The sequence below is a fragment of the Chionomys nivalis genome, chromosome 9, assembly GCF_950005125.1.
Source record: "Chionomys nivalis chromosome 9, mChiNiv1.1, whole genome shotgun sequence".
In the NCBI taxonomy this organism is placed as follows: Eukaryota; Metazoa; Chordata; class Mammalia; order Rodentia; family Cricetidae; genus Chionomys; species Chionomys nivalis.
In genome coordinates this window covers 30,230,636-30,258,492 of record NC_080094.1, presented here as the reverse complement: position 1 = coordinate 30,258,492, position 27,857 = coordinate 30,230,636, and the positions used below count along the sequence as shown (strand labels likewise).

At 45.6% G+C, this 27,857-nt stretch overlaps 1 protein-coding gene across 3 annotated transcripts in view; it reads right to left on the bottom strand.

The window, feature by feature from the left end:
* Positions 1 to 4,119: 4,119 nt before the first annotated feature.
* Positions 4,120 to 27,857, bottom strand: part of Ralgapa2 (Ral GTPase activating protein catalytic subunit alpha 2) — a 272,467-nt gene continuing 248,729 nt past the window's right edge. For 2 of the 3 annotated variants that reach the window (XM_057780304.1, XM_057780305.1), the window contains 3 exons: positions 25,558 to 25,679; positions 12,410 to 12,446; positions 4,120 to 9,070 (listed from right to left, as the gene is read on the bottom strand). In XM_057780304.1, the coding sequence (XP_057636287.1) occupies positions 12,442 to 12,446; positions 25,558 to 25,679 (127 nt within the window). In that variant the 3' untranslated portion in view covers positions 4,120 to 9,070; positions 12,410 to 12,441. The remainder of the gene's footprint in view (positions 9,071 to 12,409; positions 12,447 to 25,557; positions 25,680 to 27,857) is intronic. The other variant, XM_057780306.1, reaches the window with a different exon arrangement.

The window sequence follows — 27,857 nt, the reverse complement described above, 5'->3', positions numbered from 1 at the left end:
AAATGCTCCCTCTACATTATCTTGGGTTCAGCTTCAAAACAACCAGTGTTCTAGTTTCTATCCATGGGATTAGTGTGCTTATATCACTTTGACCATGTAACAACAAATTGCTCCAAAACTCAGTGGTTAAGAGCAGCAGCACTTATTCATTAGGCCAGGAATTCAGAAGCAGCTGGGCACGGGTGGGGCACATCTTCATTCCCAGTGCCCAGAATTGCTGAGGCAGGAAGATTCTGAGTTCACAGTCAAGTCAACCTGGGCAACTAAGACTGTCACAAATTAACAAATACAAACAAACGAATTCGGGTGCACGCTTGGTTGAAGGGATGTATCCTGGAATATTACAGGTATTGGGGCTGGAGAGATGGTTCAGTGGTTAAGAACACTGTCTGCACTTCTAGTTCCCAGAACCCACACAGTAGCTCACAACCATCCATAACTCCAGTACCAGGAAATCTGATGCTGTCTTCTGACCTCCATGGACACTAGGCATGTGATACACAGATAAACATAAAGGTAAAACACTCATACATATAACATAAATATTTTGAATTAAGGAAAAAAGAAGTTACAGTTCTCCGTGAAACAGGTCTGCATTCGGGTGAAAGGTTGATGGTACTAAGGGGTGGGTGGCTTCCGATCTGGCTCCCTCATAGCCTCTAGTCTCTACAGCACTGCTTGAGTGTCCTTACAGCATGGCAGCGTTCCCAGAGCAAACCATTCAAAAGGCCAGGAAGGAGATTCTAATCCCTTTGTTGCCTAATCTTGAAAGGCACAGCACTTTCCCTGTCTTCTGTTTGTCCCACAGATCCACCAAGCCTTTGACCCAGAAGCCTTTGCAGCACATTCCAGATCCAAGCTGTACTACTCACTTATTTCTGTTTTGGAAATTTTATCTGCAAAGATAAAAGCAGCCACGTGCCAGGATAGAAGTGTGATGGTGTTTATTGCAGGAGTGTTGTTATATGGGACACTGGAGACCGAAGGACTTAAATTTCATATTGAGGAATAATATGCAGCAACCGAGCATGATGAATTAGAGATATGTGTACCTATGACATAGTGAATCTTAAAAACAACACCAGTGTAACAAATACACGATGCCATTCCTGCGCAAAATAGAAGCCAACGTGTGTGTGTGTGTGTGTGTGTGTGCATGAATCTGAAAGAGAAGGCTTTGAGAAAGAATTAATTTTTTTTTAATAATCTGCTTACCATTTCCATGGAGAGGGGAGTTGGGATAGGGCAAAAATGGGAGAGAAAATGTATAGCGTCGCCTGGGTACCATGCATCCACACTGTCGTGTCATTGCAGGTAATAAGTGAACAAACCAACCGTCCTTGATTCAGAAGCTCCCGTTCAAGACTTCCTACTCCTGTTCAAGTCTTTCTTCCGCCTTTGGCTTTTCCTGAAATGGAGGTGACAAAATGCTCCCGAAGGAAAGCTAGGGGAGTAGCCATTTCTGGTGAGGTACATGGAGGGCAGAAGGGGCTGCAGTGCTTAGGAGGAGAACTGAGGCTGTACCTCAGCATCGGGAAGAAATGAGCTGCCGAGGTGTAGCAGCTCCGTGGGAGGGAGGGGGTGTCTCCCAGAGGCCCTCGGGTCCCACTTAGCCTGGCAGCGTTTCTTGGGGAATATTGATCAAAAGTGCTCACCTCTATCATCTGAGGAGCATAATGCAGTCTGTGAGTATTCATGGAAAAAAGCTTTTCTTGGCCAGGCTATTTTCTGAAGTCAAAAAGATCCTTTCAGGATCTGTAATAGCCATCCCTCCACACTTCACACCCTCAGTGAAAAGCACACTCCAATTTTCAGACCCTGGGACCCCACGCCAAGGAGGAGGCTGATGAGCGGGACCTATTCATGTAAAATAGTCTGTCAAACTCAATGAGCATTTTGCCAGAGGGAGAGGGAGGGATACATAAATGTTAGATTAGAAATTCCACCTGGACACAGGAAAAGGCACTCTTGTTCCTGAGATCATTTAATGCATCTGTTCTTTCTTTCTTAAAGGTCTTAAATGGACTTTTCAATCACATACATAATGTAGTCTGATACGGAAGGTGTGTATCAGTGTGATATTAAACCTGTGTTTTCCATGTCTGACATGGTATGGAAGAGACCGACAAGGACTTCCTAGTTTCTCTGACTTTGGTTATGTAAAGAGTAAAATCTTCAACATTATTTTTAAATTTTCCTATTTATCTACATACACACACACTCCAACCTTCTCTTTCTCTAGTGCTAGGAATCAAACCTGGGACCTCGTGCATGCTTGGTAAGTGTTTATTCACACATATAACACAGCAGTTTAAATCAGCACCTCACCTCTTATTATCCAACTTAATGTAGGCTAGCAGGGACTTAGGTATTAAAAAACATTTTTTCTTATAAAATTCTAACAACCAATAAAGCACGATGCAATCTCAGCAAGTCTTCAGTCACCCTTTAGGATGGATGTCATTTCCCACCCAGGCTTTCCTGCTGCAGTGCTGCTGGCCAGCTATTGAGTACATGTACAAGCACCTTTGGCAGGGGAGCATGCCATAGATATACTTCTGCCTTCCCTGATTGGGCCACTAGCTACACTGGAGAAGCTACAGCAGACAGTGTGTGGAAAACCTGACCCTTGGCGTTGGAAGCAAGCCGTTTGCTGGTGATCTCTGTGGTGTTCAAGCGACTTGGTGTGTTTTTATCATCTTTTCCTGGAATACTTACCTGTAAAGGCTCTTAGGAGGCAATTACAACTTGGGTCAAATGGTACCAAGTGCTAAACATCACGTGGCTCTTTGATTCTAGAAGGTGGGAAAGACATTCCAGGGTGTGGTCAGCCCGCCTGGGCATTGCATTAAGCCCATCTTGGTGCCAGATCTTTATTTTCAAAGTCTTTTTTTTTTTTTTTTTTTTTTAAGTTAAGACCCATGCAACCTGCCTCTCCAGGAATCTGCTATCTGGTGTTTTTGAATTCCCAGTAGGGGTTGGTTCCAAGCGCTCCTTTTGTGGATGATAAGGAGGAGTCAGATTTCTGGCAAATCAGACATCACAGTGCCAACACCTTACTGTGCTCAGTCTAGTTCCTATGACAACAGACTCAGGGTGGCCTCCGATGTGGTCTTAGAAGCATCCTCACAGTGGCTATACTACAACGGGCACGAGAAAATTACATTGTTTAAGAAACAATCCATGTATTGGTCAAGAACAGTTATTGGTGCTAAATGGAGGTGTAACTACGCATGGAGACCCGGGAGACTCAGCTCCTGGCTAGAGCCCCAGTCTAGCTGCCTGACAGCCCGTGAGGTAACACCTTCAGGCTTTTACAGCAGAAGTAGATGGAAGACAGAGTTGGTGTTCCCAGCTGCAGGCCAGGGTGTTAAGGAACCACGTATGCAGAGAGGTATTCTTTGTGATATTTCCCACAACTTCCATGGGCTTTTTTTTTTTTTTTTGAAAATGAAATGCAATTAAAACCATATCCATTTGAGAATAATGTTCCTTGGTATAAACATTTTCATCAAGTGGCCTTGGCTTAAATGACACACACAAAGCTATAGCAGAGATTTAGAAGTGAGCACTGTAAATGCGGTGTCTTCTCATTAGGAGATACTCGGTCAGAGGAGACAGGCATTTCCCCTGGGATACTAAACAAACAAAACCTCCCACATCAAAAACCGACAATTGCATTCTTCTGGTAATGGTCCTTTTCAGTGGAAGCTGGATTCTTTTTGATATGGTCTGAGGGTGTTGACGAAGGTTTATGAAGATGAGCCAATCTCTCACAGGAAACATGGTACGGAGAATCAACCCCTTCCCACCTTTCTGCTATAAATATGAGAAGAACTTTCTTTACGAGACAGTAGTGACAGCAGCCTTTGCGTTTTGAGTGCTCATTTCCATATCTGCAAAGTAGCCCAATATGACCCCAGAGGAAAGCTCCCTGGGAATCCTGGAAGGCCATCTGCCGAGCTGAACAGTTAGCAAGAGGGAAGGACTCGGCTCCAAGGAGCAGCTGTAGAGCAGTGGGCCACCCAGCTCAACAGACGCATGGGGCTGCCTCAGATACCATCAGCAGGGCTCCTCTAGCTCCCTAGTCAACTTCTGCGCATCCATCACCTTCCGGGTAGCTTTAGTTCTACCCTGGGAGGAAATGAGGCAGGAATCTGAATCCTCCTTAGAAATGCCCAAATGAAGCAGGAGGCTGTGAAGTAGTGCTTCTGGCTCACAAAGCTTGAGTTGTTTCTAGAAGGAACTACATATATATGCTCTTGATTATCAGTTAAAAGCTAAAATGAAGACACATCAATTGAGGCTCCACTTTGCACTTGACTCCCTAGACCTTTTCTCAGGGCACCAACACGTTCTGCAAGTAATGGGTGCTCAGCAAGCATTTGCTAAAGGAACAAGTGAATGATTTGCTTCAGCATTCTGAGAATTCGCTGTTGTCTGGAACATGGAGCGGCACACTATGGTCTCAGAGACCACAGACAAGGTTGTAATGCGATTGCTGGAGTCCTGAGGCAGGAAATATCAGTACCTTGCTTCAGCCACACTAGGAGGTCAAAATTACATATTGCCTGTCATCTGATACCAAAGTTCTCAAAGTTCTCCTTAAGGACAGGAACTCTAGCTAGAATAGGGCAGGGGGTGCCTAGGAAAGACAAGGCAGGGGGCAAAGGTCACTATGAGGCTTAATATCAGTTGTAAAAACAGACCGTACTGGCCTAGCCACGCTATTATGAAGACAGGGATGGGTTTAATTCGGTGAGATGATGGATGGAGACACGGATGGTGTCCCATCTGCAGACCAGAGTCTCGAGGAACCACATATGCAGAAGTGTACTCGGTGACATCAGAGGCCGCAGGTGCCCTGGTGGCTGAATATCAGCATTCCATACTATGAACCATGACGTAGATCCTGCATGAGTATGTATAAGCCTTCCGAGTGGTATCAGCTACCATATTGAACACCTGTTGGCTTTGGGTTTATAAAACGCTTTTGAATAACTTTGTTCAATAAAAAATGCAAATCAACTTTGTATAGATGCTGGGATAAGCTTTTATTTTCCTACAAACTATGAGAATGTCAGAAACATGCAGCACCGAGATGCTGTAGTTCTAGCTCATCAAATCATCCCAGGGAATCAGAACGAAAAGGAGCGGGAGTGGCACCATTAAGGAGCTAAGTGTTTTCCCAGCATGGCTGCCTTCATGGAGTGTGTCCTAGTGCACATGTACACTCCTACCAAGGTGGGGCGGACCTGGAGGTCTCCCCCATCTCGGAACAACCTAAATGTGCAGCACTGGGAAGTTAAATAACAAGAGGCCTCAAAACAATTAAACAACATGCTATAACTTAATTTATCCTCTCTATCAATTATCCCCCTATTTACACACACTACACTTTTAGACCTGGAACTAAGACCATGTTTGCTTACTGTGTATGCCATATACATAGAAATTGCGCGCAAATACAAGCACAAGTTTTCTTTATACGTGACACCCCCTTCAGTAGGTACGGAGCAACACAGCTAAGGTAAGACACACTGGAAGGTTTAGAGGGTCCTTCAAACCTCTACCACAGGTTAGTGGCAAAAAGGAAGTGACACCTGAGGACAGTCAGGAAGACAGGATATACATGGCTCACTGGAGCTTTGTGATCTCCTTTATAAGGCTAAGGTTCCGATTAACTAGCCACATCACCAAGTCAGGGGCCACACCCCGGGGTTCTCAAGAGCTGCAAACTTGGCTGCTGAAGACACTGTAAAAGTCACTTACCAGGCTAAATTTCCTTTTTTTCCTGTCTGCTGAAGGTCTAGATACTTTTAAAAAGTCATAATTTTGTAGGATTACTATTTTTTAAAAGCATAAACGTCTAATCAACAAGACTATAAACATCAGTTTCCCTCTTTATGAAAATCTGGCAATCAGCATGCCAAGAAGTAAGGGCACTGGCCAGACCCTGCAGGAACCCAGAGAGTCTTATAACACTTTGGGGTAATTAGGGCCACTTTGATTACAGATGGCTGACCTACTAATACTAATGTGAAGAGTGGCTCTCTGGAGGGTCGCTACCGGATGAGTGACCCTTAGTAATTTTGCTAAAACACACTTATTATGAAAACACAATATTTGCATTTCCAACTGAAAAAAAGAAACAGCAAACTTGATAATTTCAATTTTCCACCCCAAATAACAAGAACTGCTAAATCCAACCAAACATGGTTGCCAGAGTCCACACTCCCCAAGTCTAAGTCTCTAACCAGAGCCATTACCAATCTAAGGACCTTGAACTAAAAAAGTAAAATATAAACAGACATAAACTGCTGTTCCTCCCCAGGACATGGGGATGTTAAAAACATCAAGGTCAAATTATTTGGTACCTCCAAATTCAATTCCAATTGAATTTATCACTCGAAGTCTGGGAGTGTCGGCTTGTGGAGGTAAATAAAATTATAAACAGAAGGCTGGGGAAGATAAAAAGGACCTCTGGGGCCTGTATTGTGGCCCCGGGTTCTGTTGCCACTAGAAAAAAACAAAAACAAAAAACAAAAATAGAGGACTCCAAAATGACAAGAATTCCATAACAGGGGTCTGTCTATGCAGCCTGAAGACAAGTGTTCTTGCAGAAGCTATTTGAGCTGCAGGGGCCGCTGTGCTTGCTGCAGGAGTCAGGTCTGGGCACTTTGTAAACAGCCAAATAGCAGATCAATAATAGAAGTCTGAGCAATACTGGACAACCAGACCAGAAAGCTCAAATATCTCTCTCTCTCTCTCTCTCTCTCTCTCTCTCTCTCTCTCTCTCTCTCTCTCTCTCTCTCACACACACACACACACACACACACTGGTGGATCAAGGTATCACTGACACAAAGGGAAATGCTATGGCATCTCATTACCCTTCTGTCACCATTAAGCTCCCAGTAAGTGAGCATCCTGGGCTCTTAGGAAACAGCACACACGGATTACAGGTTTCCTTCTGTTTTGCAATGTCCTGTTCTGTTTATGATCTTTAGGCAGCTCTTCAGGTGCTTCTGTCTGTTGGCCTGTGATGGAAGGCTGCAGAATTCCCTTCAAAGCACCTGGATGGTTGCTCCCTGCAGATGGAGGGTGCTCTCACAATTCTCACTCACTGCCAGACTAAGCCTGCTTTCTGGCTCTGCCCCTTTCTCTACCAAATCAACTCCACAGTAGATGGGAAAGGCAGGCTTCTTTGGGAGAATGGACAATCATGACATGCAGACTCAGAGGAACGACCAAGTAGGCTAGGAGAGATGCGCACGAATAGAGGGCAGAGGAAGGTAGAGAGGTGGCCACGTCAGGGCTTTCCTCCCCATGCCTGAGTCCCTGCAGGCTACAGTCTACAACTGCTTCCTGTTGGAGGGAAGGGGGCACCCTAGACACATGCACTGGGAAACGGCCTCATGGAGCAGGGCCATGCAGCAAGGGATGGCCTCTGCTGCAATTTCTGTGTTTTGCTTTGAGGCAGAGCAGGAAATGGAGCAACAGTGGAGCTCTGAGATAGGACTAGGGCAAGGGCAGAGGGTGAGGAGGGGGGACAGAAGTCTTCCCTGTCAACTGACTCTTAGTTGCTGGATTCTAAGGTCCAAGACGTCCAGCAAGGGATGGGATACTGGGATCCATTTAACTTCTTTCCTCTTTTCCATCCCTAACAGGCACAAGACACTCTCCTTGCAGTCAGATAGGCATATATATATATATATTTTTTTTTCTTTCAATTGCTTGGAATCTGTTACCCTAAAACTTAAGTGACAAGAATTGTTTCCAAGGCCTGTCTTGTTTTTTGAGCAATAGGTAGGAGGAAGACTACCAGTGAGATTTGGGGGGCACTGGACACAACGTGGGTGCTGGTCAGCCCTGGAGCGGGAATAGGCACTAATCTTGTGTGTTGATGTAGGTGGTGCTGGGCTGAGCTGGACTGAACAGGGCTGAGCAGGACTGGGCTAGGCTGAACTGGGCTGAGCTGGGCTGGGCTAAACAGATCTGGGCTGGACAGGGCTGAGCAGGGCTGATCTGGGTAGGGCTGGGCTGAGCAGGGAAGGTTGGGCAAGGCTGAGCAGGGTTGAACTGGTCTGGATTGGGCAGGGCTGGGCTGGGCAGGGCTGATCTGGGCAGGGGTGGGCTGGATAGGACTAAGCAGGGTTGGGTAGAGTTGAGCTGGGCAGGGCTGAGCTAGGCTGGACTGGGCGAGCAGGGCTGAGCAGGGCAGGGCTGGGCTGGGCTAGTATGGCTGATCTGAGCTGGGCAGGGCTGAGCTGTACTAAGCTAGGCTGGGCTGAGCTGGCCTGCACAAGGTTGCTAGATATCTGCTTAGTCTCTCATGCGGACAGGCCTATATTTCCAGACACTTCTGACCTCTCTGTGTGAAACATCACTGTCAAGATCTGGCAGAACTATGTTGCCAGGAAAATCTAAGTCAGTAGATCTCAGGTACCAGGTGGAGAAAGGCTCAATGATGGAGGTGAAAACTTCCTATGGGAAAAGACCCTGGGGACAGCCAGTTTCCATGATGATGAAATTTTGATGAAAACTTTGAATTAAACTGTAATCCCTAACACAAGGATTAGCAAAATCATTACGGAGGAAGTCCCTCCAACAACTGACACAATTGTTTTGTCAGCCCTTTGGGGAATCAAGCTTGGGTATATAAATGACAGGAAAATAACTCGGGGATGCAGACAAGTGCCCTCTGCCCCTTCCCTGTGGGCCCGAGCCTTTTGCTACTGTGTTCTGCCTAGAGGCTCCAGACTATCCATTGTCCACATGACAGCAGGCTTGTTCCTGACTGATGGCAACTTCTTCTCTTCTTCTTCTGAAGTCCAGGGTTTTGAGATTCTAGGACAAGAGGACACAGCCTTGCTTGAAAGTTTCACACAAACTACATCACTTCTGACCTTGGCGGCCCGACAATGGGAAGGCTTGCAGCACGTGCTGGCACAGTGGCAGTTTCCTGGAGCCTGGGTCTGAGGGTTCAGGGTAAAGCAGGGGACTCTTGCCTGTGTCTTCCACACGGAGGATTTTCTTGGGGTTCACACTCAGGCTGGAGGTCAAGACCCCTGCAAAGGAAACAGAGAATGGCCACACCATAGAGGTCAAAGAGCATCTCTGGCCACATACTGAAGGAAGTATATATGGTACTCGGAAGTACTCTTCTGAGACCAAGTGAACTTGGTCACTGGGAAGAGGGTCTGATGTCCACCCTGCCCCACAGTGTGTACTGCCAGAATGTTTGCTGACTGTACCACCAAAGAAATGTCATTCCTCTTAGTCTTTGCCCTGGATTTTTCTACATAAAGGAATTACAAATCTGTGAATCTCTGAAATAAAATCAGCCTTTCTGGCTGGCACAGAAGAATAAAGACAAGGCATCAGATTGCAGCAGAGTTGAGTGAAAGCCATGGCGAGCCCTGGGCAGAGCCGGTGACAATGCTGAGTTCCCAGGATCCCTGTGTGTTTCCATATTGATATTTCACACGAGCTACTCCTCAGTTAGTCCCTAAAGGGCCTGAGACTAGAGGTCAGGCCTAAATTGCTTGTCTGAATGAGTCCAGATGAGCATGCAGCTCTTTAGCACTGGAGGGAACAAGGAATAAAATTAAAGTGCACAGATCTGCACTCCTCCCTTCCCAAGGGTGGCTGTCTGCGGGCTCAGAGGAATACAGGAATGCTGCTGCAACACCCGGCCAGGGTTGCGGCTTGCTCGACCTCCCGGAGGGCCACTCTTCGAATGAGAGGATCATTTCATCACCCTTCCCCTTGTAATATATTTTTAAATGCTCTAAGCTTCCCTGAGTGGCCTCTGCCTAGAACAAACCTCAAAAGCAGTGCTCTTGGAGCCTCATTCCTACGGCTCTTCCGCTACAACTATGGCCTTTGAAACGGTTATTAGTGGTGTTCGAAATTAATTTACTTGGCTTGTTTACAGCTTTTTATTTATTCATGCTTCTTTTGCTTTTAATATATATGTCTTTTGACCATGCCTTATCTTCTGGGGAAGAACTTCTGAAATTGGTCCTTACCATTCCCTGTCATGTCATGTGAGGAGACACTGTCCCATGCAGATTCCAAGGACAGGCTTTTCCCCTCCCTTCCTTCTAGGGTCAGTGAGGTTAGCAGAGAGAGAGAGAGAGAGAGAGAGAGAGAGAGAGAGAGAGAGAGAGAGAGAGAGAGAGAGAGAGGCCCTGAGCCCTCTGCTATTGTTTTCCTCTTCAGAAACAGGCAATGAGGGGTGGGGGTAGCTCAGTGGTAGAAACCTTACTTAGCATGCATGAAGCCCTAAGTCCCAGTACTGTAAAAATACAAAACTTAGGTTGCTTTAAGCAAGCATAGCTAGACTTGGCCATTCCAAGATTAGTGTTGTTTTTAAACATGTATTTGTTTTGCTTACATAAATGTACATGTGCTACTTGGTGCCCAGAGAGGCCAGAAGAGGTGTCAGATCCCCTGGGACTGGAGTTACAGACAGTTGTGAGCTGCCATGTGGGTGTTGGGATTTGAACCTGGGTCCTCTGGAAGAGAAGCCAGCTCTTAACTGCAGAGTCATCTCTCTAGCCCCTCAAGGACTGGGTTTTTATGGGCCTATCTCCATCTCCTAATTGTTAGGAGTGGGCAGGAACATTTGATCAGGGTGAAGGGCAATAGGAGAAATAAACCTGGTTGAACCCCAGAGAGTATTCTGGTTTGAAAGGCCACCCACTCTGATGAGATCAGTTGAGATTAAGAAGCCAAAAAAGAAAAAAAAAGTAAGTCAATAAATGCTTAACGGTATTAGGTAAGGGCATTACGAATGCTTGGTCAGAAGCGAACATTTTAGTTATTCCCCAATCCCCCTCTACCAGGGAAGATAAGGAGGACAGAGGGTCACAGCTTGAGTCCTGCAGATGGGCAGAATAGTGCCAGCTGTCTTAGTGAATAAGTCAGAGCCATCATTTCAAAGCTCTGCAAGCAAGGGGTTTATACTCCTAAAGGCAGAGAGCAAAGCCACACCAGGATCCAGCGTAACCATGACCAATGCATTCCTTCAGTTCTCAACTCCTGCGAGCGCACCTTCATCCTGCGATGACTCCCCTATGCCCACGGTACCCTATGATGGATGGGGAGACAGCAGCTGCAGAATGCATAGATGGGCACAAAGGATAAGGGCTGACTTTTTGATACAGTGATACACTTGCAAGCTGTTGGCAGCGCTGCCCCAGTTCTGCTTCTGCTGGGGATGGAAGCCGGGCTTATTCAAAAGGCCCTTAGTCTCTGTTTTGCCTCTGCCAGGGCAGGCGCAGGAGTTCACGGGGCAGGGGGCTGTAAATACAAATCTGTATACCTAAACTCCTACTGGGACGGGACTTTACAATCCTACTCAGCCTTCTTGACTAGAGCACTTATGTTCTATAGATGCTGTCACCGTTGGGTGACACTGCTGGGACCAGTCCAAAGCTTTGGTTGCGAAGAGAAAGGGCAGCTGGGCTAGAGGACTGACTTACTACGGTGACTGGTTGCTCATCCAACCAGCAGGTATGGCAGCCTGCTGGGTGTCCTGGGTGAGCTCTTCCTATTTGTGTTGGGACCACCATAGGAATGAATAGGGCTACTAAGTGGCAGCTCTCTCTCTTCTGAGTGGCATTACCATAGTCACTACCCAAGTTTCTCCTACCTGTGGACCAGAGACCCAGTACAGCCAGGCCACACTGGAGAGTCATTACCCAGCCCTGCAGTGGTGGCTGCCACCCATCTGAGCTATCTGTGCTGGGTCAGTATCTCAGGCCCAGGACAGAAAGGTCAGGCTGGGAGGTCACACCTGCCATCTCAGCTTGTTCTCTGAGTCCTAGACTGCAGATCCTGGGGTTCGCCGCCCTCCGCACTTGCTTAGCTTTTGTCTGCCTCTCTTGTCCCAGCTGCTCTATTCAGCAGCCCTCCTTGCCGACCTGCCCTCCCTGCGTGGAGGCCTTTGGAGGCCTCTGCTAAGGCAAGTAGTCAAAGGCCAGCCCAGCACGAGCTTTATCTTATCAGCTCATCTCAACATCCTGCTTCTCCAGGCTTGCTCAAAGACAACAAAAGGGGGAGGGGGGAGCAGCGGTCCTGTACCCATGGCTCCCTGCAGCCCCCCACACAAAAGGGAGGCGACAAAGACATTTTCCACGATGGCAGGTGTTGGTGTCAGATTCCACCCAGAGTGTACCGGCAGAAGAAAGGCAGGCAGAGCTGGGCTCCACAGGCAGCACAGACTTGTAGGGGTAGGAGAGTGGCAGGGCCCCTTGGGAGAAGACAGGAGGCAGGCAAGGCTGAGGCCCAAGGAGCTGAGTGGGCATGAAGTGTTAGTCAACAGATACCCCTCCCCAAAAGCAGTGTTTAGCGTGTGCATGGGCATGGGGGGGGGATGGACACCAAAGAGTTAGTCTTACCTTGCTCAAGTATAATGAGACAGCTCTGTACTTTAATCTGAAGAGAGAGAAGATAAAAATCCAGTGAATGCAAGGACAGCACCTCCGCAGCAGCTTCAGTTTGATAATGGACTCACTGCTGAGAAGACGTGTTTATCCCAGCTCCCCCATTCCTAAAGCCTTGTGCTTCATTCCTGACCGCTCACTTGAATACTCACTTGATGGGACCAAACACCAGTCGGTGCTGTATTTACAAATGAGTCCCCAGAAGCATACAGAACTGAGGGAAGATCTCAGCTTTCCATTCCTTATGACAGGCCCCTGTCAGCCCCTCCACATTATCTTACTCCCTGTGTTTCCAGTTACATGCACACTATTTTTGCTTCCAGAAAGTAGCTTTCTACCCCAACAACTCTACTGAATTCCACATAGCTCGATGCCTATCAAATCTGGACATTTAGCAGCGACACAAATCGTTGTACACACTGCCACAATTACAAACTCAGACTTTCTGTTGATCCCATCTGCCAAGGTTGGCACAGTGACTAGAGATTTTTTAACACCATTCTGACACTCTCCTTGCTATGTCTCTCTGAAGGAAGTGTGTGTACTTCCATGAAGTTGTATTCTCCAATCTACTGACGAAAACTCGGCCTCCTGATAGAGCATTTGGGGTGGGAAGCTAGGATCCATGACCAGCCCTGGATGACCAAGTGGCACTTCCTTGTCTTACTATGAACTTGGGTCCTTCTACATGGGTGGGCATAAGAAGCTCTATCCAGGTTGACTGCGGGTAACAGACGATAATGTCCTTAGAAGATAATGTTATTATCTAGATTTCTCCCAGGATGCCATACTGCAAGGCTCCATTTCATCTAATGGAAGACCCTCACACCTCTGTGTGCATGGGTCTACCTCAGGCTCCTGATGCTCTCCTATGTGAGAAAAGGCTCTTTATGAAGGGGCTCCTTGATCTCACTCTCCTGCAGCCCCCTTGGCCCTGGGTACGCTATGCATACAGGCCCTTGATTGGTAGAAACCCAGAAAGCAGATGGCTCACTAACAATGGAGGACTTGTTTGTAATTGCTGATGAGGACCGGTTTGCTCCTCTCCTGAGGGTCCCCAGACACAACCTGGTGTGGTGTGCCGGCCCACAAAGAATATTTCAGTAACTGCCAGTCCATGGTTGAGTTAAGGAGATGCATAGCGGTGGCAGTTGGAGGCTGCCTTGATTATTCCATAGGGCTCAGACGTCACCTGCTCTTGACATCTAGACAGTACTCTTGAAGGGCGAGGTCCCAGTTGCTAGGGCCAGGGAGCAGATTGCCTCTCAGTACAACCCCAGGGGCTAGCACAGAGCATCAGCTACCCTGCACACTATTCAAAGAGCCTAGAAGAGAGGGCACTGAGCTTGGAGATGAGGGATGAGAAGAGACGGGGAGGCAGAAGATGCCTGGCAGGAAAGGGGCACAAAGCATGTCCATCTTTCTTTTCATCCACTCAGATGTGTTCTGAGTATCATTACAGGATGCAGCAATGGATACAGCAAACAAAACCCTCCTTGCTTTGGGGGCCGTAGTGGATGGTGGGGGAGGTAGAGCACACAAATACACAGACACACATACATTTCTGTGGTATTTGAAGTAAGAGGCCAAGTCAGGAAACAAGGGTCTTGAGAGGTTCTATGGTGACTGAGGACATTGTACTGCAGGGTTACAGTGTATCTTGAATAAGAAAGCATGTCTGGACATTAGTGGTACTGGGGAATCAGCAGCCAGCTCCTTTTCATGTAGGAGCAGCTGGAGAGACTCCTGGGGGAGAGCCCTTCACAATCTAACTCAGACACCAAATGGCAGAAGTTTTGACCAATTGGCAACTCATACACAAAAGTTTAAGCATAGAGAATCCAGGGGACATTTTAAAATAAGTGTTTTACTTTTTGGGTGTTGTGTGACTTCTTTGATATTCTGGATACCAACAAGGACTTCATTTTTGAATTCACGGAATAACAAACATGGCTGGACGGGCGGTGGTGGCGCACGCCTTTAATCCCAGCACTCGGGAGGCAGAGGCAGGCGGATCTCTGTGAGTTCGAGACCAGCCTGGTCTACAAGAGCTAGTTCCAGGACAGGCTCCAAAACCACAGAGAAACCCTGTCTCGAAAAACCAAAACCAAAACAAACAAACAAACAAAAAAAAAAACAAACATGGCTGGAGATTTGCAGTCTCTGCAGCTCTGCCTAGGGATGCAATCTGAGAATCGTGGGTCTTTATAGGTTTGTTTCCTCCAGCTGCAACGGAGTGGATTCTGAAGCAAGCTTCTCATCTCTGAGGAAAGCCTGCTGTCCAGCATTGCCACCTGGGGTAAATTCGGGCCAGGGCAGACAAGAAATGTGGCTGCCTCTCCCCATATCCTTGTTACCGAACAGTTAGTGTGGAAATAATGATCTGGTTGAAGATAATTAGGAAGAAGAAGGATTTCGAGCATTGGCATGGGGGAGGAAGAAAGACTGCACTGGGGTTCCAGCTTGAGGCAAGTGCTAACTATTCTCCCAGCAGGAAGGCAGGCAGAGGGGCTCAGAGAGCTGACGGGTTATTCAGACCTCTTGGAATGGCTCTGAGGAGGGGAACAGGTGCAGGCAGTGGATGGGAAAGCCTGCACACGCAACTCAACACTGGCAACCAGTGGGGATTTGCCAGCCTAATTAACATCTCCAAATGGCCAAGGATGGCTTCCAGCATTTCCAATCCAACAGCGGTGGCTATGTTCTGGCTCCAGCCCTGGCACTGGCCTTGGCGTCCACTGCTTGGTTGTTGGTCTTGCCCATCAACTTTGGTTCTGAAGCAGAAAGCCAGGACAGCTGGACCAACAATCATGGAGGGAAGAAGAAAGCACCCGCACTGTTTGTAGGCACACTTGTGTAGGGCCTTAGCGCGCAGTTGGAACATTAAGAAAAAACGTTGCTGGCATTTTTCCTTTTGGGCAACTATTATGTGAATTTAGGAACTATGACTAAGTTACACACTTAACAAATTAGTGGTTCAGTGCCAACTTACTGGTTAGCCACAGTGGAGAAAGGTGTCCAGGCCTCCTCAATATCTCAAAGCACATGGATAGCAAGGTCTCGGCTACACTGTAACCATGAGCGGAGGCTGCTGGTCTTCTCAAACTGGCTCTATAGTGCATGGCTATTAGAGTAGTGCTGTTTTCAATAGCCCAAGTGTCCATCAACTGATGAATGAACTGTTTGGCAACTTTAAAAGCCTCCAATAAGGAGGAAGAAGCATTCCTCTTTTAGGGCATAGACACTGGCAGATTTCCCATGCTTCAGTGAATGATTCTATATCCACGTACATATGGGCATCACTAGTTGGGTTTAGTGGGATATAAAAGGAAGACATGAATTTGGAAGGTAGGAGTCAGGGTGGGTATAATATTTCAATGTACACATGAATGAAATTATCAAAGTATAAACATGCCAATAAAATACGTTTTAAAAACACAAAGTCACCGTATTGTCTAGTTCCATGTATACGGAATGTCCAGGGTAGGTTGACCCATAGAAACGGTGGTAGATTAGTGGCTTCTCAGGACCAGGGGTGGGGTTTGTGGAAGGAATGAAGATTGATTTATGAATAGTCTTTATTTTATTTCTAGGGGAAATGAAACATTCTACAGTTAGACCATGGAGGTAGTTGTACAATCTGTGAAAATACCAAAAGTATTAAATGTATACTTTTTTGGATGATTGGCATGATATGCTAATAATAGCTCAATACAACCTTTTTTTTTCTTAATGTTTTCTTTTTCTTTTTCCTTTGTAGTGCTCAAGACTGAAGCCAGGGCCTTGTGCATGGTATGATGGGGAAGCTTTGTTAACCAATTATCTTCAAGAGGTGGGACCAAATTAGGGTTTGGCTTTCTGGGACCAGGTGCTCTCTCTCTCTGGTTCCCTCCCAGCACAGCTGAGCTTGAACTTCTCCTTCCTGTTTCGTGAGTTTTCCCCTTATAATAAATAAAAATATAATTGTTTTATCTTTTAGCTAGCCTGGTTATTTCCCGAATCAAGCTAACTTCTACAATGGTGGTCAAGTATTTACCATTGAGTTCTATTCCCTCCCCACCTCAACAGGACAGAAAGTGGTCTGAAAAATATTCTATACTCACCATTTCAAAAGCAATACAAGGATGACTTCCAGATTTAGGGAAAAAAAAATCTCCTGTGGGCCCAGGAAGGAGGGGCAGGAGGGTAGACCATGTGGATGTCACCAATACCTCCTTAGCGGAACCTATTTTAACTTCACACCACCCTCAAAGCAAGCACACTTCCTGCAGGCGCACAGTACTCCAAGTGACCAAGGCTGACTCGAATATGTCCTGTAGCTTGAGTTCAGCTCTCTTCAAACAACTCGAGAGTGGCCCATATAGGAAGTGGCTAGAAGTGTTCTGCCTCTGGACTTCCTGGGTTTGATATGTCTGTCACTCACAACTGTATTTTTGAATCCCATGATAAGCAGTTGGCTTAAACCAAAGTAGCAGTTAGGTCTGAGAACTATTCTGAGGAGACTGTGAGTTCCAGTGAATTCTCAAGTATTCAAGGAAACATCAGAGAAGTGACGGGACTCCTTGGTAGTTTTATTGACAGACAGTCACCTTGGGGCTGGGAATGGGACTAAGGCCCTGTGATGGATCACTTATTCAAAATATATGAGTCCTTAGACTCAACCCTCAGCACCCAAACAAACACGCCTGTTGTCTTTAGACAATCAGGAGGCAGTGTGGGCCCAAGAGCAAGGCTTTCTCTACCAGAGCTCTTCCCACGTAATCCACTCACGTTTGGAGCAGACAACAACGCAGTTCATGTTAATTACATTGCTCAGTTGTTTGGGCCAAAGTAGGAGAGCATTTGCCACTCACACCACAACTTGGCCAGGCCATAAATTCAACAAATTAGTTCTTTCTGCCTTTGAGGAGAATGTTTGGCTTTTGACGCAAGGAAAGGATTTCTCTGCTACCTGGCTGTTTACTCCTGTGGATTTGTCCCAACACAATGGACACCCAAAAGGCAGGCACCCTGAGTGGGTCTGACAAAGAGTCCCATCTAGAACAGTAAGACCTAAGTGCTAAGCCCAGATCTTGACATGACCAGCCAGGCACCCTCCTCAGTTCTTCACCTGCCAAGGAGAAGCCTTCCTCACCAGGGTAGATGGTGGGCAAACTGCACAGAAATGGCCTGCTGGAAACAGCAACTGAAGCATGTGGCGTGTCCTGGAGACCTTTACCTATTGTTCTGAGAAAGGGTCTTGGTGGTATTCCCAAGGCTAGCCCTGACCATCCGGGCTCAAGGGATCTTCTCATTCAGGCCTCTTGAGTAGCCTGCGCTACCACATGGAGCTTCTTGAGTGAGACGTGACTGCAGGAATTTTGGCCTTGTGTCCTTGTTCTTCTGGGTTACCCAGTCACTGATTTTCTCTGTGCTGGCCATAGCTATCTACATAACTCTTCAAGGCCAGAGTGAGGTGAATGACTTCTGATCATAGACCTGCCTGTCTCAGGCTCACCTTCCTCTACCTGCACCACTTTCCCATATAAAGACAGGTGCAGCCAAATTCTTTCCACCTGGGTACCCAAGGTGCAGGATTCTATTCCATGGTGCTGTGGCAAGGAACACAGTGCAGCCATAGCAAATTTTCAGGGGGGGTGCCTGCACTGCCGCGGCATTCAGCTGTTAATCACAGGATCACAGGCCTGCTGTGTGCCTCTTTCTGCTTTGCCCACTTCTAGGCCTCTCCAACTAAGTCCTTAGGACACTTACAGGTGTGGAGTGACTGCCTGAAGACCCTACCCTATGGGGTTTGTGAGATGCTCTGGGGAATGATGCTGTTGGCCTACCAACTGGTTGAGCTGCAAGAGAGGTGTGGGTACCACCAGGATACTAGGCTGGCCAGAATTTCAGCACCTCATTGTGGCCTCCAGCAGGTGTGTGTATGGGGTGGGGGGCACAGGAAGGTGGAGCTCATCTGGGATTTTATCATTTTATAACCTTTAAGTGCTAAGAAAATAGGCTTTTTGTTATTCTTTCTCTGCCATAATGCTGTGAACCCTTTTCTGTGCCAAGAATTCAATGCTGGCCATGTTAATGCTATAAGTCTTTCTCCTTCCCTCCCTCTCTCCCTCCCATCTATCCATCCTCCTGCAATACTGACTGGCATGTTTCCCATCTTCAAAACAATTATTTTCCATTTAGTCTTTTGTGGGGCTTTAAGAGAAAATTTATAGGCTCCTCACCCTCACCCCCCAGGCGTTACCCTGAGCATCCCTGGAAAGGATAGCATAAAACATTCCTTCTATCCAACAGTAGACACCAATGCCAGCACAAGAGCTTCATTTGGCCTTGCTTTAGTTTGCTCTTTGCTAAGTGGAACTCCGAGCAAAATCACTGAATCATCCAGGAAGCCCCAGCTGCTAAGGCTGCACATGGACCACCTGCGAGGCCAGATTGACATGAACGCCACAATTGCCATTCAAAGAATGTGAGCCTGGGTGTCCCAAACCCTGGGCTTGTCCTAGTCAAACTCGAGAGGCTATTTTGAATAAGCTTTAATAAAGATTCATTTCCAAAACTCTGCATGAGAAAGATTCTTGGTACCTTCTGGCCATCCCTTGTTAACTGCTTCAGTGTCCCCTGAGTCATAATTAGCAGTTAGGCGGGAAAGAGATGCCACCTGTACATAAAACCCTGGAAGGCCAGGAAAGCCGGACTGACTGACTACAGTATCTCACAGGAGAGAGACTCTTGGAAGTGCTTCCACCATGCCTCCAACAGTTTCTAGAGAACTCTAATATGTCATCTCCCTTCCCATTCTCAGAAGCTGTAGACTCAAGTCTCAGCACTGGCCATGGTCAGGACGGACCATGAGAGTCTGCATTCTCTGGGCTCTTCCTCCATTTGCTCATCCATCCTGGTCTTGCAGAAGGACTTTTAGTTTTCAGGCATCCTAGGTCTTGGCCGATGTTGCAAAGGCAAAAGCTGGATACTTAACGGGTGGTGGAGGATACAGGAGGCAAGCCCCTGTTCACAAGCTCCAGGACCATAAGACAGATGGCACTCCATCTCAGGGGAGCCTCAGCGTAAGTGGCCCAAGTCACTGCTACTTTCACTTGTAGTCACATTTTGCTATAACTAATCTAGGATCACCCTCCCCTGCCTTTGGATACAGTTCCTTCATGGATATATAATATATATATATATATATATATGTATATGTATATATATATATATATATATATATATATATATATATATATATATATATATTTCTAAAGGCCCCCAGAACCTTGTGTGTATCCTTAAATACTCTTCACAGGGCTGCTCAGTGGAAGGCAGAGCCATGTCAGAGATGTCGCATTTGACAGGCTGCAGAATCACTTTCTAGCTGACCAAATGGAAAAATATGTCTCACCTCTGCTTGTCTCCCAGAGCAACAGGAGAAGAGTAACAGAGTGTTAAAAGGATATAGGGATGAATAAGCACAAAGCCAAGTGTGGTGCCAACCGGGGCTATAGAGAGTTCTCTCTAAAACCTTACAAAAGCACCCAGAATCAAGTTTCAGTTATTCAGGACTGCACTATCCAGCCTGGGGATTAACCTGGCTCCTGGCTTCCCCCTTCTCCCCACACCAGGCTTTGACCATATTGCTTGCCACTGACCCACTTTTCCTAAGAGATTGAGAATGGTGAAGGCAGGTAAAATGTAATTATAGGTGTTTGTTTTGCATCTTGCATCAGACCCAACACATCTGTGATCTAGAGACACACCTGTACCACTTAAAGCAACAGCCTGACTTCTTTCTTCCCTGCTTACTATTTTATTCCTGCCACATGTATTATAAAAGATGGCATACATTATAACCCACTTTGGATAAATGCTTACATGTGCTCATGTGTGCTTGCACATGCACACACACACTACAGAGTTATGTGTGCTAAAAAAAATTGAGACAGAAATGCAGATGCTCCTATACTTGTAAGAGTCACATAAATCCGTTGTAAATTGATCACACTGAAAATCCATTGGTTTTGTGGAGGAGCCAAGCTGGGTCTGGGTGATGAGATTAAGAGTGGCTAGGAACTTTCTATCAATATCTCCTCACCTTTTCAAGAATACATCTATAAATTACAAAACAAAAGCAAAAGGGTCAGCACTGAGCTGGCTGTGTGGAAGGGATCTAGGCTGGGGCCAGATGGGATTGTTGGGATGAGGATAGTTATCTATCTGAAGAATACATGACAACATTTTGACCAGGGACAGCCAACTGTGATGAGGGCATAACTTGGGTTGGTTGTGAGCTCTTGAGTAGACAATGACATAAGAGAATGTATGTTTAAGGAAAATTTCTGTGCTTTAATTTCAATAATAAACCACTACCGCTTGATTTACGGAACCATCAGCACAGGGTAGACACTGGAATGGCATGTTTATGTGTGGAATGGGAGGTAAGGGTTAATCTTTGGTTGTTCATTCATGATTTATGCTTCAACTTAGTCAAAACTATTAAGGAGAGGCTAGACCTGATATTTCTGAAAATTCCTCTACCTCCACATTCTATGATGTTCTTTCCTGGTTTCCCTAGGCTATGATAAAATTAAATATCTAAGAAGTATAAGCTATGCTATCAATCTAAGCCTTACGAAGACCATTCTAACAGGGACAGAGGAAAGGAGAAGGAGAAAAAGAATGAATACTGGCTGAATGAATATACAGGGGGATTACCCTTTCAATCAGCATTAAATCTTGGCAGATCAAGATTGGGGTTTACCTGTCTGTTTCTGGAGGCTAACTTATTAGCTGCCCAGTAGAATATTCCTTCCAGGATCTATATGTAGAACGATAAGCCTACAAGATGCTGGGATAGTGAGCACACATGCATGGAAGCTGGTGGAGCGTCACCCCTTAGGGCACAGCCAGTGACCTACAGAACTAGCACAGCATCCACATGCCAGATTCCCTTTGGGGCTGAGGTGTGACAGGATGTGCTGTCTGCAGCTTTGAGAATTTAGTTCATTGGCTGCCATCAGGTGGCCTGGATAGCACCAGGTAAGGGTCTTTAAGTATAATGTCTAAAGTTGGAGTGAACAGCAGAAAAGAAAGACAAAAGTCTATTATATAAAACAGATGAGCACAATATTCCTTCCCAAGAGGCCATCCAGGCACACATCTGAGAAAGAGGAAAGTCTGCAGCTTTGGATGGTGGCAGCATCTTAAGACTGGCCCAGACTAATCTGGTTTAAGCCCCAAATATGACCTACATTCAAGCAGCAGATAGTAGATCAAAATCGGGGTGACACATTTTCTCTCACTTGCTTTTTATCCTGGAGCCTTTACAACCTACCTGTCATGAAGGAGAAAGTACTGCTGGCTGGGTCTTGGAGAAATCAAGGGCTAACAAATAAACAAAGACCTGTGCTCCCTCTGCTGGCCCTCCACAGCAATATTGAAGTGGGCAGGAGCCATAAACAGTGTAGGCATCTCAAGCAAACACTAGTCAATCCAGAGATACTGAGAACAAATCTCCTTGAACTTGGTTTTAGACATTCCTCAAAATAAAAACATACTCTTACCAACTTCTGACCAAGGCACCAATTCTGAAAGTTAGATATTGCAAGAGACACAACTACTGTATGTCAATCGACAAATAGCAAGCTGTGACCACAATAGTCATTTTTGGATTCATTTATCAACAGACATAAGTGGATTCCTCCAAGATTTTAAGGTCCAGACACAATCTTTAGAGCAGGTCCAAGAAACAAAACAAAGCAAACAAAATCCCAAAACAAAACACCCCAAACAACAACCAAAAAAAAAAAAAAAACCATGCAAACAATAAAAATAACAAACTAACAAACCCCTATGCAAGTCCAAACAAGTTTCTTTCCCCCCTTTTTGTTCAGTAAGAGCAGCTCCCAAAGGTAAAGATTTACACTATATCCCTTTGGATAATGTCAAACATCAGACTGGATTCTCCAAGTCATTAGCATGCAGAAGAATGACCTCATGGTGAACAGATGCACTTGGCTGTGAGCTGCAGTGATTACATCAGTCCCTCCCCAGCACTCGAGGGTGCCCATTCCTGTTAACCCTTTACAGGCCTCTCTGCTGGTCCCCTTCTTTGAGTACATGAAAGCACAAACTTAGTCCTCTATTACCACAGATGTGTGGGTTAAAAGAATATAAATATGCACGCATAAAACATATATATGTTAATATTGGCTATCTTTTAGATTATTTATTGCTTGTCAATAAGGGAAGGGACCAAAAGGCAAACCACAGGCCAGGTTAGGTAAAAAAGCCATCCAAATACCATTCATACAGAGTATTACTAGTGCAAGCAATAGATGCAACAGATACCAATGGGCTCCTCTAGAATTGCATTTCTGATTGGGAGATGAATCCTCTTTTAAAAGCCCTTTTAAAACTCATATATTAGACCTGTGCCCCTATTCAGAGCTCATAGTGCATCATGGACAGGTGTACATATTTGGGTGACCTCCAGGGTTCCAAGGCTAGGGAGTGTGGGAGGCACGGACATTTCCCATCAGTAGTGTCTCTGGCCAGGCTCATCTGGCACATTTTCCTCTCTTTAGAGGTGTGCTGCCTTCTGGATGTGCTGCACTATACACTTCAGGTGGTTTCCTGAAAGCTAAGGATACAAACAAAGCCTAGGAAAATCTGTGTTTGCCTATAAGGAGCCCAAGGCCCTGCTTTGATGACATTGATGGCCATAGAGGGTCTGGCTAGGCCCTGTGCACTGTAGGAGCTTAAGCAGTTCAGGGTCAATTTTTCCAGTTGGTTTGTTGCTTGAAAGAGCAGGCTTCACCTCACTTTCTGAGTGTAAGTTGGCAAGGCTGAGCTCATGTGGGTTTGACTGCTTGTCCCCACCGTAAATCAGTGGAAAGTGTTCCTCTCTGGGAAAGCAGAAGTAGGGGTGGGAATTCTGCAGAAGTGAAGTCTGCACATAAGCCACAAAGTTACAGCTGGGACCTGTATATTGGGCTGATGAACCCCATCCTCGCTGTGCCACCCCCACACTATAGTTCAGGTAGATTTTATTTCTAGTTCTTTCCTAATCACTGTCAAGGGCAGACAGAAGCTGTGAACTCCAGAAAAAACGAGGCTGATGTTGATTGATCTGAAAGAAGGACGAACCACATTTATTTTGGTTTTCATATTAGGTTTCTTGCTCCATGTATAAAAGTTTTAATACCTGCCCTGACGAGTTGTCAGAATTTTTATTAAGTATTTTTTTTAAAGGCATTCTCCAAACAACCTATTAACCACTCTCCCGCAAGTGGTCACACAAACCCAAATGCTTCTACAGTCTCACTTAAGCTGTTACCAGGAACTGAATCTGAACTGGTTTGAATCATGCTGAACTTTATTTATACAGAGGGTAAAATATACACAGAAAATAACATCTGTCATTGCCTCAATAACATCGACAATCATCAACCTTAAAAATAAAAGTTAAGAAATTTAAATATTTAGTTATTATTTCACATTTTTATTTTATTTTTAAGAAATAATTTTTTTTCTTTAAAGCTGAAAACAAAAACAAAAGCCTGCACTGGGAAACCGGTCCCAGCGCCTGCAGAGGACGAGAAGGGCGTGAATGGAAGGCTTGCAGCATCAGCTTCCTTGTGTTCTTTCATGAAAAATCACACAACTTTAAACCTCTAGCAGACTGGGTACGAAATCTTCATTTCCCTTGAAACAGATTTTTTTTTTGTCTTAGATAGAATGCTGGCAGAGTGTATAAAAGAATTCAATTCACAGCTGTTCTACTTTTTTAATGCAAGAAACATTAATCAAAGCTTTAAGTTATAAGCCTTTCTCATGTTGCTCAGTATCCCAGTTCAACAAAGATCAATAGAGGCCATCCCTGTGTCTCTCTCGCCTCACCAGGAAGCAGAGGCGTGATTATGTAAATGGGGCTCCGCACCTCGGCCAGCTTGCTTATCTCCCAAGCCTTCTGCCTGCTGCTCCTGGCTCCCCGTGCAAGTGCCTGCCTCTCTCTCTTATCTCCCAACAAAGCTCCAAGAGGCAAGGACTGAAGCCAGCGATGTTAAACAATGACGCATGGCTGATTTTATTTGTAAGTGATTTATTTCACTGAATTTGATTTTTTTCACTTTGTGTGTAAGATATTTGTTAACAAGTCAGCACAGGAGAAGCAAGGCTGTGTTCAGAAGCAATTAGCACGGGCTAGAAATCTATTAAGCGTCCTTATAGCTGTGCTGAACCAGGGAGGGTGAAAGAAGCCCTTGTTGGGAATTTCAACATGTGGAGACTAAATATCCCACCTACTCTCTGACAGGCAATTCATCTGTAATAATATGCAAAAATGCACAAGTAATAATTTTATTCTTTGACAAAAGTCCCATACCAAAATACCAACAATTTAACAATCATGCCAACAATTTAAGTGGCAGTACGTATTTTTTCAAACTGACAATATTATATAAAGATAGTACGTGTCTAAAAACAAGAAAACCCATGAAAAATTCTGCAGTTCCACTGGCCTACTAAATGAAAACCATTATAAGCCACTTTCTAAAGGCTCCACACCAGGTGCTGCTCTGGTCGGTGGCTTGTCCACATGACACCAACCACTCCAGAGAGCAGCGTGCACGCGGCACTCTGTAATGATGGGCCTGGGGACACTGTCCTTCCATGTCTCCGGCATTAATCCCTGACCCTCCTATCTCAGCGGCATAATCCCCATTTAGCATTAGTAGCAACGGCTTCAACTGTGAGAACTCTTTTTTTGATAAGTACGCAGTGATTTGGGCATCGCTTTTAAACAACATATTCCCAGCTCAGCAAGAAACCCACACTCCTGAATGAACCGGAGCACATTATTGAGAAAAAGTTCATTAACCTTGCTAGATTCGAGGGTTAACAGGATAGCTGAAGAAAGGAACACAGCGAACAGCTCGGATACAAAACAAATTAAAATGAATGTCATCATTCCTTTTGAAATTCATTAGTTGATTCAGAGGGTGAATGTTCTTCTTAAATTTGCAAGCATTTATCTGTGAAAAACAGGTGTACATCTGCTACTCAAATGCATCTTAAGCTGGAGGGAGGAAAATAAAGTAGACACTCACCCGTTCCACTGAGAGAGTAGCTGGGAGAGGGAGAAAAGACTTGAGCTGCGAAATCCTCAAATGTCATGACTTCCCGGTGGTTCTGAATTATTGCTTCCAGATACAGAGCTCGCTCTTCGTAGCTGCAGTAATTGGTTAAGGAGACAAACGCACGTGCAAATGGCATGCGGAGTGACGGGCAATTTGTTCTAAATGCAGTTAGTTACTAGGCCTTCCCCATTTTGTGTGAAAACCTATCTTGGAAACTCTTTAGTTTTCTGCCAGAGTGTTAGATATTTGTCACACATAATAGTGAGACGCTAGTTTTAAGGCCTAGATTTCTTTTGGGCTTCAACTATATCCAACAGTAATATCATTTAAAAAAATACGTACACCAAAAGTTACAGGATTATTTCAAAGCACTACATTACACTAAGGCTGACTTAAGAACAAGACAGGTGGGTGATTGTGACAGCGTTGCGATGGCATGATGTGGTAGCCTTCGTCTTCACTCTCCAACTGGGCCAATGAGAATTCTCAGCCTAAAAACACAGGGAACTGATACTGGAAGAGCTGGCTACATCTTTCAACAAAAGTCAGAAAACAAATGTTATTAGAAAGAGAAGGCTAGGAACCATATTCTGCAAGGGCATCAGAGCCTCTGACCAGGGTAAGTGATGAGCATTAAAAAATAAGAATGGATGTGGAGGGTGTAGCAAATGCTGTACAACACAATTGGAGAGAGAGAGAGAGAGAGAGAGAGAGAGAGAGAGAGAGAGAGAGAGAGAGAGAGAGAAACCATTGCCTTCTAATTAAAGCTGCAGCCTGGAACACACAACATTCAAATGTGTAATCAAAAACCAGTCACCAATAAAACTTACAAGCGTAACACGTCGAAGCAACTTTCCAGCTGTCTTAATAGGACCCCTGCGTGTGGCAGCCTTTCACAGGGCAGAAAGCAAATCTTCCCCTTTGTGTGAGCTTCTGTTTCCTCTGAAGGTGAATCATGCACTCCCAATAACAGGAAACGTCAGAACGATCTGACAATGAATGGAGGCGCTGCACATGTAACTTTAGGAATTAACATTCGGGGAAGCTGGCATGATGTCTCATTTCCCCCTTCCTCATTATTGATGCAAAAGTTAAAGGATGTGTTTTGATTATTTTGAAAATTGTGCCATTTCTTCATGACCACAAAACCCAGGGAATGCAGATTCCTATTGGTTTGTTATCTGGGGCTGCAAAGAAAAAACATGATTCTGTATATATCAGTAACAATCCATGTATCTTAAAAGAATCTTTTCAAGTTGTCCACTTGGAAAATTTAAGCTGGGAACAATTACACATCTTGTTTTAAAACTAGAGACACTCTTCTATTTTCTTTTGGCAAGGTCTTGACACTGATTTTTGGATGTAGGCTTGTTCTCTCCATTCCTTTATATCTTCAGGGAATGGTGTCACACCGTGAGGGGATAAGAGTCATTCTGGAACAGTGCTGAACTACCTGGTAGCCACGTGTGACTATCAAAATTGAAATGTTCATTAACTGAAATGCAAAAGGAACAACTACACTTCTCTGCCCCACTCCATATATTTCAAGCATTCAATAATCACAAGAGCTGGGGGTTGCTAAGCCAAACAGCAGATACAAGATGTGTGCACAACTGTAGAAAGTAATATCAGGATCTGCTTCGTACTAGAAGTTCCCTTTAAGCTTGCTCTACACAACTCTTTTTTAAAAAATAAAGAAAATGTATTAGAAGCTTTCAAAAGTGCACCTCTGAAGATTTATGATTTTTTCCATGGATGGTCACAACAGCCTCAGGCCTGGGCAGCATGCTCCAGAGCTGGCTCCTGGGCCGTGGGTTGAACTCCTGGTGACTTGCCTTAATGAACAGGCTGCCAAACTTCCTCGGTGAGAGGCGCCTGCTCAGGCCCAATTCTAGAGGGATCCACTAATGCCATTCACGTCTCATTATGAGCATGCTCATTCTGCACAGCACTTGGCTGTCACCGCAGAGCGGCCCTCCATGGATGGCCCCAGCGAGCCACTGGTCCGGGGAACAGCAGGACGTTAGGCCTGAGTGGCCGTCTGGCGAACAGGCCCTCTCACTCTAAGCTGGCACGTGCTGGCCCAGCAGGGGCTGAGCCAGGCGTGACAAATTACTCAAAGAGCTGAGCTAAACTTATGGCTGACAACCACCTGAGCCTTCAGACTGCTGTGGCCCACTGTCAATGTTCAATTCACGGCTCCCCCCTTTCAGTACAGGCTGCTTGTGGGCCTGGCTTAGAGCAGACATGCCCCTCTAAAGACCTGTCAC